General features: G+C 45.6%; 1 protein-coding gene across 1 annotated transcript; it reads right to left on the reverse strand.

Annotated features, from left to right (window-relative positions):
- Nucleotides 1-1,427: 1,427 nt before the first annotated feature.
- Nucleotides 1,428-2,458, reverse strand: LOC113425651 (coiled-coil domain-containing protein 166-like). The gene has a single exon (XM_026687871.2). It carries the CDS (start codon nt 2,445-2,447, stop codon nt 1,428-1,430), a length of 1,020 nt encoding a protein of 339 aa, XP_026543656.2. The 5' UTR covers nt 2,448-2,458.
- Between the last annotated feature and the right edge of the window lie 10,012 nt (nt 2,459-12,470).

Genomic DNA, 12,470 nt, shown 5'->3' on the forward strand with positions numbered 1-12,470 from the left:
TCAGAAAGTCACTGGACCAAAAACAAGATGAGTCAGTGTAGCAAAATTAACTCTGGATAAATTATGTGGGGTTTTGGTTATTTTTTTAATGCAAGTCAATCTCTCAAATCACAACACCAAACTGGCACCGTAGCATTGCTTTCTAAGACCTTACAGAACCACGTCTTTGCAATCTGCTCTCTAGAGTCTCGTCTGTCTACAGTTCCTTTTTCTTCTGTATTGTGGGAATCAGAACTGTATCAGACTGGAATGCATCATCAGATGAGTATCAATTCTACCACAATAGATCTGATTAGTCATTAATAGCCCTCATAATGAATAAAACGGTATCAAGTCAATGCTCAGATACAGGTAACCCTCTGCTTAAGATCATAATTGAGATTGGGAATACAATTGTAAATTGAGGCAGCCATGGGACCAGAATAAATGTTTTGGCCTGTTTTGTGACAGTTGTTAAAGGCTCGAATGGGTGCTTTTTGCCAGAAGCAGCAAAAAAAAAATGTGCTGGAAACTAGCAAAAGGTGACAGATGAGGCCATTTACTATGGCTGAGGTATTTATGGGTGATAAAATATCGATTCTGTGACCATAATTTGTATCAGAGTATATTCATTAACTGATGGAGACACAGTTAACAAAGTCAGCAAGCAAGTAAGCATGGCAACAGACCAGTCAACGGGAGCTGACAACCGGGGTGTGGTTTGGCTCTGTGTGCTTTGCTGAGAATTGAAAGTGAAACTTGCTTGTTTGCTGAAACTGATATCTGCTGGGAGCTTCTGCTTGCTGTTTGCCTTACGTTACATTGAAAGAATCTACAAACGGTATACTCATATTATGTTTATAAAGAAGTTAACGATCCAGCTGAATCTGTCATCTGTGTGTTTTCTGGACTTGAATTTCTGCTGCAATTTTGAATGGTCATAAAATGAGTAATAAGAAGGACTATCTGTACAATAAAAAATGAATTATCTCAATTTGAGCCCAAGGAAGGCAAATCCATATTACGATACCACAAATCAACACTGCTGTCAGCTCCTAGATCTGGTGAATTTTACCATTTTAAATGACATTTAAGAGACCGAATGGAGTGTGCAAATTATTTTTCCCAACACACACAAAAGTATTGCACATAGACCTTCCTGGTTTTTTTTACCCCTCTGCAGGTGCCCAATTATATGAATTAATCCCATCACTAATGATATACCGCAGGTTTGGGAATTCTTATTTTTATTTTAGCCACTTTAGCTGTAAAGGTGAAAAGCAGAACACACCTGTTACCCCAGTTTGCCAAGGCAGAGAAACGCTACCCACTCGTCTTCTCCCTCACCAGGGAGGCAGCGTGAAGGCTGCCTCCCTGGGGCCGTGCCAAGGCTACTCCAGCTGTCTTCCTGCTGTCGCCATTAAAGCCCCCCATGCAAGCCGTGTGTGCTACGGGAGCCTTTGTGCCGTGTGTGCTATGGGAGCCTTTGTGTCTCCCACGCTCGGGGTCCTCTGTGTCTGTGTTGTTGACTGTGTCTTTGCTGGCCCTTGGAGACTCGTGAGAGATTCTGGCCCTTTGTTCATGGATAGCTGGAGAGGAAAGCATACCCGAGTCCTGGTAGGCAATCTGGTCCTGCCCCTGGCTCTCCTCTGCTGACTTAGCCAGCTGTGCACATGGGCCAAATCTTCCCCATATTGGAGCTCCTGAAGAAGCTGTTCTTTCTGCTCCTGGAGCTGATGCACAGTGGCCTTTAGGCCCTGGGCTCTCTTGATGAGGTTCAGCAGTTCATTGCGCAATCTCCCGTTTTCAGCTTTTATCTGCTTGGTGTGTTGGATGAGGCTGCGCACGGCTTCTTTCTCAGCCTTTTTGGCCAAAGCTTGGACCCTCTTCTGGGACTCCATTTCATATTCTGCCTTCTTTTGCAGGAACTGGTTCTTGACAGTGTGCATTTGCTCGGAATGGTGGATTTTCATGGCCAACAGCTCTTTCTCCAGCTCCCAGATACGGGAAAGCTGGTCAGACTGCAGCTCCTTGAAGGGCCTCAGATCATCAACCTCCTTGTTCATGAGGGAATACTTGGTCTCCATCTCAATCAACTGGCTCCTGACCTCCTTCTCTCTGTCTTTGTATTGAGAGGTCAGCTCATCCTTCTGTTTCAGGACAGAGGCCAGATCTGATTGGTTCTGGTCATTTAAGGTAATGATGGCATTCTGGCACAGGAGGGTGCGTTTGGCTAAGTAGGTGAGGTAAGCTTTGTTGTTTTCTTGGATCTCCTGGGCTTCCTTGTCCAGGAGTTCATTTTCATCTTGAAAGTGATCCACCCGATCTGAATAGTCCTTGATATACTCTGTCAGGGTGGCATATTCCTTCTTCAGGTGTTGCTCTCTCTCGGTGAAAAATTGCTCAGAGGAGCTTTGCTGCTTGACTATACTTTTCTTAACTTTTAGCTTAGTTTTCTGTTGCGCCATGCTGTCCGTTAAAATGCTGGTCAAACGAAAGGAAACAGGGTAAAACACGGTAGTTGTGTAGCCTGTATGGAAACAACAGGTGGAAGAGTGCGATTAGAGACGCTATGAGATGTCAGGGAGAAATTAGACTGCACTGGAAGGATAAAGAAGAGATGACAAAATAAATAGCGGAACAGACAATCGGCCATGCATTGAGCGGCACTGCCTACATTTTTAGCAATCAGCTGCTGCTGCTCTGGGGAAATTGGTTCCAGGGCCTGTAATGCTTTGTGCCCTTTCCTTGTGACGGCATCACTCCAAGCAAAGTGGCAAATGGGGGGCTTATTTTTCTTTTAACTGTTACAAGCCACCCATCGGGAGCGTGTGATCCCAGTTTGGACCTATGCTCGGAGGCAGTCACTTTCATCGCACCTTATATTTCTGACTATTGAAATGCAAATTAAGATTTCTATTATTCTGGCCTGTAGATACATAAGCACTTGGTTTGTTACACTTTAAAAACTTGCAGTTGCCTTCTTAGTAAAACAAATATATTCAACCATTGTATTTGTTTTGAATCAATAAAAGTAACTAGCATAAAATGCAAAGTAGGGTTTGAAGGCCTGCACACCTGATTGGTCCTCAAACAACGAACAGGGATTGGTCAGGATGAGGCCACTCCTTATTGGTTATTATTTGAACTTATCACAAAGGTTATTGGTTAATAGGGTAGCAGCCAACCCTATAAAAGAGTTACTGCTGCCCATAGAGTAGCTCTGTTCTATTCCTATTCCTGTTATTATTAAAGAGTTGAAGTCACTGGTCAGATGTCTGGTCTCCTTATTCTTCGAACATAACACTGGCGACGAGGATGGGATACGGAGACCGAAGAGCTGACTGATCTACAGAGCAACCAACAGAGCACGTGGTCGAACACGCACTATCAACGGCAATCATGGCCAGCGGTGCCGACCACCCGCTCCATTCAACCCAGAAACCGAAGACTGGGAGTCATACATGGATAGGTTCCAGATGTTTTTGGAGACCAACAACTTGAAAGATGCAACGGCCAGCAAAAAAGAGCTGTTTTTCTAACCCACTGCGGGCCCTACTGTGTTTAAAATGGCGAAGTCACTTGCCAAGCCAGCCAAGTAAAAGCAATGGACTGGGATGTCCTCGAGCCTTTGCTACGGGCCCACTACGCGCCCACCGTGCCAACATTAGTCAGAAGGCACGAATTTTACCAGAGAGGCCAGCGGAAGGGCGAAAGCCTTGCCAACTACGTCGCAGACCTTCGAAACCTTGGAGGCCTCTGCAAGTTCTCCAACTTGGAAGAAGCCCTCCGGGACTGCCTAGTTCTGGGTTTAGAGGATTGCACAATCCAGAGCAAAATCATGGCTAAGGGGGACATCAGCCTTACCGATGCCCTTAAAGAAGCCTCGGCAGTGGAAGCAACTAAGAAGTCGGCAGCACGAATGCGCCGTACCAGCGCACCACTACGCCAACTCGCCGATGATACCTCGCCTCGCCCTGAGAGACACCCGGTATCGACTCACCACGAAGACCTAGAATCCCCATCAGAAAGTGACGAGGAAGAGGTCAACCGACTCCGAACTGAACGAGACCAGTTCACACAACGCTCAAATCGACCTTGCGCAGGATGTGGAGCGAGTCACCCACGATCCAGCTGCAAATTCCTTGACGCACTCTGCCGCGTTTGCGGAAAAAGAGGTCACATCGCAAAGGTTTGCAGAAGTAAACAAGCCTCCAACTCCAAACCCCGACAGGCCGAATGCCAATCTTTAGGATTCCTCGGTACACACCGAGACAAACTGAACCACCAATGGGGAAACCACTCCTACAGAAACAACCCGTCCACCACTAACCCCAGGCGCGAAGAAACCAGACGGGAAGAAACCCACCAAACAATCACCATAGGCCACGCTACATCCTTAGACGCTGGAAAAATCCGGGTGAAGGTCGCGATCGAAAACAAACCTTGTGTGATGGAGGTAGACTCAGGATCATCCCTCTCGATGGTATCTTGGAAGACGCTCCAGCAGCTTATTCCAACAATTCGCCACCAAGACCTCAACCCTCAAAGGGTTATACTCAAAGATTACCAGGGTAATCGAATTCCCGTCGTTGGGTCCCGCCAATTCCAGGTCTCTTTCAAGGACCGCACCGTCGCACTGCCACTGACTGTTGTTGACCGTGACCGGCCTAGCCTTTTAGGCCTACAATGGTTCGAGCCGCTCGGGATCACCGTAGCTGGAGTTCACCGGGCCGAGAGCAACGATTGGGAGGAGGCCCTCATGCAAGAATTCCGAGACGTCTTCGCGAGCGGACTAGGCAAGTACAAGGGGACCCCGATATCATTTAATTTGAATCCTGAGGTAGCACCCATCCGCCTTAAGCCGCGTCGGGTTCCGTTCGCCCTGAAACCTAAAATCGACGAACAACTCGATAAACTAATAGCACAGGGCGTGCTGGAACCCACCGACCACGCCCGGTGGGAAACTCCAATAGTTACGCCTATCAAGCCTGATGGGTCACTGAGAATTTGCGGAGACTATCGGGCCACCCTTAACCACGCACTTCAGCAAAGTGCATATCCAGTGCCAGTAGTGCAGCACTTGCTCCATTCCTTGGGGGGCGGAAAAATTTTCGCTAAATTAGATCTAGCGCAGGCATATCAGCAATTGCCTGTAGACCCTGCCACCGCCGAAGCGCAAACTATCGTCACCCATAGGGGTGTGTTTAAATGCAACCGACTCCAGTTCGGGGTGAGCATCGCTCCCGGGATCTTTCAAAGCTTAATGGAGAGACTGTTGCAAGGAATAAGAGGGGTCGTACCGTATTTCGACGATGTACTCATCGCCGCCCCTAACAGAGACATTCTAGAAAAACGACTCCGAATGGTCTTACAAAGGTTCCAAGACGCCGGCCTCAAGGTCAAAAGAAATAAATGCCACTTATGCACAGAAAGGGTAGAGTTTCTGGGATACCTCCTGGACAGCCAAGGGATCCATCCCACTGAGGACAAATTGAAGGCAATTAAGAGGGCCCCCACACTCCAAGGAACAAGGCAGATCTTCAGGCGTTCCTTGGACTTATCAATTTCTATAACGTATTTCTACCAAATAAAGCAACGGTAGCTGAACCACTGCATAGACTTTTAGACAAAAAAGCAACGTGGGTTTGGGGGCAACGGGAACAAAACGCCTTCCAGCAAGTTAAAAAACTGCTAACTTCTGATTCTGTACTTATGCAGTACAACGAAACTCTGCCATTGACTATTACTTACGACGCCGCGTTTGGCGTTGGAGCAATCCTGGCCCACATATTGCCAAACAGAGCAGAAGCTCCCGTCGCATTTTTCTCACGAACTCTAGCTAAAGCTGAAAGGAATTATAGTCAGCTGGATAAAGAAGCTTTAGCTATTGTGGCTGCAGTTAAAAGATTCCATGAATATGTGTATGGGCGTGCATTTACAATAATTACTGATCATAAACCACTATTGGGGATTATTGCGGGAAATAAACCAACCCCGTATATATTGTCCCCCAGAATGACTCGTTGGTCTGAATTCTTGGCGGCGTACAACTACACCTTGCAACACCGCCCAGGAAAAGCAATTCTCCACGCTGATGCATTAAGCAGAGCACCACTCCCAGAATCAGTTGAAGATCCAGCACTGACCATTACAACACTACAAATTGAGGCCCTGCACGTGCCGCCATTAACTGCGAGGGACATTGCCCTCGAAACAAAACGAGATCCGGTTTTGCAACACATCCTACGCTGGGTTGAGCGTGGGTGGCCAACAGAACAACTATCACCAGAATGGGCGCCCTTAAAGCCCGCCAAACTGAACTATTTTCCCAAAAGGGCTGCATCTTGTGGGGAGATAGAGTTATAATTCCGAACAAACTGCAACGAACTGTGTTAGCGGTATTACACGACGGACATCCGGGCATAGTGCGGATGAAAGCACTCGCACGAAGCTATGCCTGGTGGCCGGGAATCGACAAGAAAATCGAGGCCTGGGTCGCTACTTGTCAACGTTGCCAAGACGTCAGTAATGCCCCACCTAAAGCAAGCCCAACCGAATGGGAAACCCCAAGGGGACCGTGGTCCCGTATTCACATTGACTTTGCGGGGCCTACAAGGGGACACACCTTCCTTATTACAGTCGACGCCTACTCGAATTGGCTCGAGATCCATCGGATGAATACAACTACAACGGACTCAGTTATCAGCAGATTAAATAGACTATTTGCCACACATGGGTTCCCGGACGTTTTGGTCTCGGACAACGGCCCACAGTTCACTGCATTACACTTTGAACAGTATCTTGCTGATCGGGCATCCGCCATGCGCTGACCTCGCCTGCGCACCCTGCGGCAAACGGACATGCAGAACGCATGGTACAGTTTGTAAAAAGACCCTCCACAAAATGGAATTCGGCGACATCGATGAAAAAAATCAATCGAATTTTATTGTTGCAGCATATTACGCCCACAGCGTCACCAACAAAACGCCCGCCGAACTTCTCATGGGGCGGAAACTACGATGCACCTTGACGGCTCCACCCCGCATACGCACCCGAAAAGCCTTTCGGCTCCAGCAGCAAATGCCGGGAATTTAAGGTAGGCGATTTAACCTTTGCAAAAACTTTTCCGGCGACCCTTTGTGGATACCCGCAACCGTCACCCACCTCACAGGGCCCAGATCTTACCGCCTACTAACAGAAGATGGGAGGGTGTGGAAACGCCACATAGACCAGCTCCGTTCGAGATTGCCACCCAGCGGCCATGGATCCCCGGGTTCCCAAACTGAGGGGAGGAAATATCGAGGAAATTGACTTCGATATGACGGATTGCAGACCAACGGATACCTTTCGGCCCAGGGAAGGACCAGCAAATGAAACGGGGAGGGAGTTGATTTCTCCAGGGGACTTGAACTTGGGGGAATCCGAACTGCAAAACCCCGAAGAACCATTAGTTAGTAGAAACAACCTCAACGAAAGCAGCACGGAAGCACCGTGCAGCGAAACGGAACAAAATAGAGACTATCCAAACGCTCCACCGAACCGGACTTTGGGCAAACCCGGTGGAGCCACGAAATCATCTAGACAGACCAAATGGCCTGTCTACCTTGAGGATTTTGTTACAGCTCCCCTCAAACGGAGCCCAAGGGGAGGGGTGTTATGAATCAATAAAAGTAACTAGCATAAAATGCAAAGTAGGGTTTGAAGGCCTGCACACCTGATTGGTCCTCAAACAACGAACAGGGATTGGTCAGGATGAGGCCACTCCTTATTGGTTATTATTTGAACTTATCACAAAGGTTATTGGTTAATAGGGTAGCAGCCAACCCTATAAAAGAGTTACTGCTGCCCATAGAGTAGCTCTGTTCTATTCCTATTCCTGTTATTATTAAAGAGTTGAAGTCACTGGTCAGATGTCTGGTCTCCTTATTCATAACAGTATTATTCTGAATTATTATTCTATTATCCTGAAAGGAGATGGCTGCAATGTGCTCTACACGGGGCTACTCTTGGCGCTATCTGGAAGCTTCACCCATTGCAGAATGTGGTGGCAGGGGCAGTTTTTGGACTCCTGGGTTGTAACACCGTTGCTGGGGAGCCATGTCGGATGCCAGTTTGCTTTGGGTCCACTTGTGCAATCTTTTCCTCAGCCTGTCCACTCAGCAAATTGCTCTCTTGGACTTGCGTGCTTCCTCTACCTTTATACATACAGTTTGGAACATTATTTTCTTGGGTTGCTCATTAAGACTAGAAGACTCAGAGAAGGTGTCCCCACAGATAACCAGAACCCAGGCCCAAGGCATTATAAAGCGATATTAACAGTTCAGGTGATCTTGATTCTATCCTATTAATGCAGACTAGAATCGCATTGTCTCTTTTGGCAGCCACAGCACACTGCTGGCTTGCCAGGAATCTGTTTCATCTCCCACTTGGTGCAGAGTTTGTTTCCCAGGGTAAAGTCCCCCATTACTACTGCGGTGCGTTTCCTGCACAGCTTAGCTAACCGGTTAGCAAAAACTTCATCTATTTCCTCCACTTGGTTGGGTGGCCTGCAGTATGCCAACGCCATTCTTTTTTTCATTTTATATTAAACCATATGTATTGAAGGAGGCTTTTATTGGTTTTATGCATTTCCGTAAAGATGTTGTGATTTCTTACGTATAATGCAATTCTTTTGTTAAGTCTGTTTTCTTCACACAATTTATGTCCTTCCAGCAGTAAATTTCAATCATGAGGAGTTTCATCCCACCACGTTTTAGTAATGGCAACTATATCATGCCTGCTCCCGTATATCAGTACTTCAAGTTCACCCTCTTCTCATACTGGCAGCATCGATGTCTGAGTCCTTTACGGCTGAGTCTGCGTTTGGCTCCTACATTTCCTGTTTTGTATCTGAGTTCCCCTTCCTTCCCACCACTCCCTACTTCATTATTTGATTGGTTGTCTTGGATTTCTACTTGGGATTAGGTCCTAAAGATTGCTCACCTTCCCCCTTCAATTTAAAGACCTTCAGATAAGCCGTGCCAGTCATTTTCCAAATTCATCCTTCCCAGTTCTTATGAGGTGCATCCCATCCCTTGCCAGAAGCCCTGGGATGGTCTGAGGATTCTGGCCCCGGGCAGGAGGTCTGATTTAAAAACTTCCAAAGTCGCTTCCCTGCATAGGATTGTATGTTCAGCCTGTTTAAGTATAGTCAAACCTTCAAGTGCCCTGATGGAGGCGCTCTTCCAACAGGGGGCATTAAGGAGGACAGCAATCTATAAGAAATGATGGGGGGAGGGGAGAGAGGATAGGGATTCAGAAAGGGGAGGGCAACAGCCTCCACCTCAGAATAGAGTAGAGTAGAGTAGAGTAGAGTAGAATAGAATAGAATAGAATAGAATAGAATAGAATAGAATAGAATAGAATAGAATAGAATAGAATAGAATAGAATAGAATAGAATAGAATAGAATAACAGAGTTGAAAGGGACCTTGGAAGTCTTCTAGTCCAACCCCTTACTTAGGCAGGTCCCTATCAAGTGGCCTTTAAGCCAGCATTGCACAACTTTTTCTCTGGACACAAATCCTTTTCGTTGTATATAATGTATCCATGTCAAGTCTTAACATGATCAGCCTATTTAGGTGAGTATCTTTCTAGCAATATGAGAAATCCTCCTAATTATATAACAAAGGATTCCTTCCCTGATTAGCCACCTCTATCTGCACTGTTAAATAAGCAGAAACTGTGAATGCAGCAGGGCACCTGACTGCAGAGCGCTCATTTTTTTGGAAACCTGGCTAATTGCTTCCCCAGAATCCTTAGGAAGGGATGGGCACTCTTTCACTTGTTTCAGGCTAGGAACAAAGGCTGGCTTTCCCTACCTGAGTTGATTTCTAAAGGGCTCAGGGCGATGATATGTTATATCCTTTTGGAATAAACTTTATTTCTGATTCAAGCATCTGCCTGTGCATTTTAAGGAGATTCCTGGCTCAGAAACAAAGCTGATTTCTTTCAATTCCTAGAAGACATATGGTGGACTCAAGCTATCTGGGCCACCTGGTATATTTTTAAAAGGCGCATATGTCGCCCATGTTCACTTGACCTCACAGCCAAACATCCAGTCAGCGTCTGAGGTACCCAGTGGCGTATCAACCATTAAGCAGACTAAGCACATGCTTAGGGCATCAGGCCCAAAGAGGGCACCACAAAGTTGAGAATATGGCTTCATTTGTATAGTATGTACAAAGGGGGGGCACTGTTAGGGATAACATTGTTTTACCCTAACTGTTTTGGGTAAAGATAATAAAATGATGAATCATGGTTTGTCAGATAAAGTGTATGTGACTTTAAGCTAAAGGAATGTAATTAAGGGTGCAGCTGTAAAAGTACAATATAAGCAGCAAGGCACTCTCTGGCTCTTACTGGCTGGCTTATTGAAGACTGCGTTCTTGCTGGATCGGGAGGAGAAGAAGTGTTGTTGAAGATATTTTCAAGAGAGAAGATATTTTTGGACAGATTTATTATATGTGTACTGACACTGGCTATTCGACACGGACTTTGCAATTAGAGTATCCTCGACAAGACTTGACTGAATTTGGTATATGACTAATGGACTGTTTATAATGACTATGCTATAATTCTTAAATGGAATAAATTATAATTTTGATAGCACAAGCGTATCTGTATTTTTACTGCGTGTTAACTAGAAAACTTATCTCACACATTTACCTGTCTTCCTATCTGACTTCGCTGCACATTCTGTTTAGTTTGTTTTCCTTAACACCCGTTGGGGACTCCAGGCTTAACAGGCACCAAGATTTGTCAGCGCTTAAGGCACCAGCGAGCCTTCAACTGCCACCGGAGGTACCACCCACCTTTGCTGTTGAGGTAACCTAAACTTGTTACGTAGAGTGAAATCTCCCTACCTCTCTCGCTGCCGTAATTTCTGAGAAAGTCACCCGGGGAAGCTTTCCAGATAACACAGAGTCTTATTCAACCTGTGAGGATTGTGAAAGAACGATGGAGTTTTGAACCAGCTTTGCAAAGGAAACCTCTCCCCTCTGCAATCAGATCGAATTACAATATAATTATACTAGGATAATAAGTAGGAAGCAAATGCAAACAAAAGCTGAATTCAATCTCAAAGGATAATTGTTATATTTTGTCCCATCAGAGGGACGACCTGCTCTGGATGATCACATTCATCCTAAGCGAGCAGGTCTATAACTTGGAAATACTCTCCCTAAATTCTCAGGAGGGCGGTATTAAATTCACCTTCTCTCCTTGGATGGGGTTAAAGTAGTGTCTGTTGCCAGGTTTTACCCCTGAAAAAAATGACACCATCCTTTTTTAACCATCCTGACACAATTGAAAGTCTGTTGTTCCTCCACCAAGGAAACTCCAAATAACTGCCCTGTAACGGTACCCCAGAAGCAGTAAAAGCAATCGCAGTATTTATCACATTCACACAACCAGTCACCTGTAGCACTAAAATAATATTATCTAAAGAAATGAAATTCCATTATATTTTGCAACATCTCCCCTGAATTCCCACTCTTTTTGCACAACTGACGACACATCAACTTCATACAATCTATCAGTCTCCAAGGGCTTTTAAGGAGAGTTCCCATAATTTGTAATTGCCCACAAGGAATGTTGAATTACGAGCAAAGGACCAAGACCGCTGATAAGCAAGGTATATCACAACCATATATTTTGATGCGTATTTAATATTTTTTTGTTAAGGTACCGGTTTAATACAAGTTAGCATTGTATCATTATAAAAGCGATATCGGGTTTATCTTTTGCACGAAGCTGTTTTATCATTGAGCAACTTTCAGCAGAAATTCAGTACCGGGTAAGCAGAAAGCAAACAGATATATTCAAGTTGAGAACAACTAATGTCAGGCTATACACACAGTTGGAAAGAAACGGGTATTAGCAAGTCATAAAGTTTATCTGCATGTAGAAACCCCCATTGCAATTCTGGAAGGCAGGTTCAAATATGCCAAGGGACCCCCACGCGACCTGGAATCCCGTGAGAAGCACCAACCTGTATCCTAAAGTTGCCTTCTTAGATAAATCTTTTCAGATCAGAGTCTATCAAATGTGAAGAAAAGGGTGGGAGCAACTAACCTCTATGGAAGGTTGTGTGCATCCATGGAAATGGAAGGACTTGACATCATAAGAAACAATCAGTGGAACCTTCCCTACTTTTGTTTGACGCATCTAGAACATCAGAACATTGGAAGAGCTCTTAAGACTACGTTAGCTGAAGCCCTTTTTTGCAACCTGGAATGGCAGCTAGGCGGACAGAAAGATATTTGCCCTGTCCCTCGCTCAACCTCCAACAGCTAATTAGGGGATGGGGGATATAATTATGAGCGTAATACGGGTAGGCTGCTCATCCAAACTTGCCATGACCTTGTTCTCTCTTTCCTTTGAAAGCAATCTAACTTGGCAAGCATCGCCAAATCTAACTGCAGGGAGTCCTTAGTTTAATTCTACATT

Source organism: Notechis scutatus, chromosome 6 (assembly GCF_049901735.1).
Source record: "Notechis scutatus isolate UNSWTSFEM ecotype Mainland chromosome 6, rNotScu1.2, whole genome shotgun sequence".
In the NCBI taxonomy this organism is placed as follows: Eukaryota; Metazoa; Chordata; class Lepidosauria; order Squamata; family Elapidae; genus Notechis; species Notechis scutatus.

Bases quoted from the DNA above. Each gene is read 5' to 3' on its own strand.
- LOC113425651 (XM_026687871.2), bottom strand. From the start codon at position 2,447: ATGGCGCAACAGAAAACTAAGCTAAAAGTTAAGAAAAGTATAGTCAAG.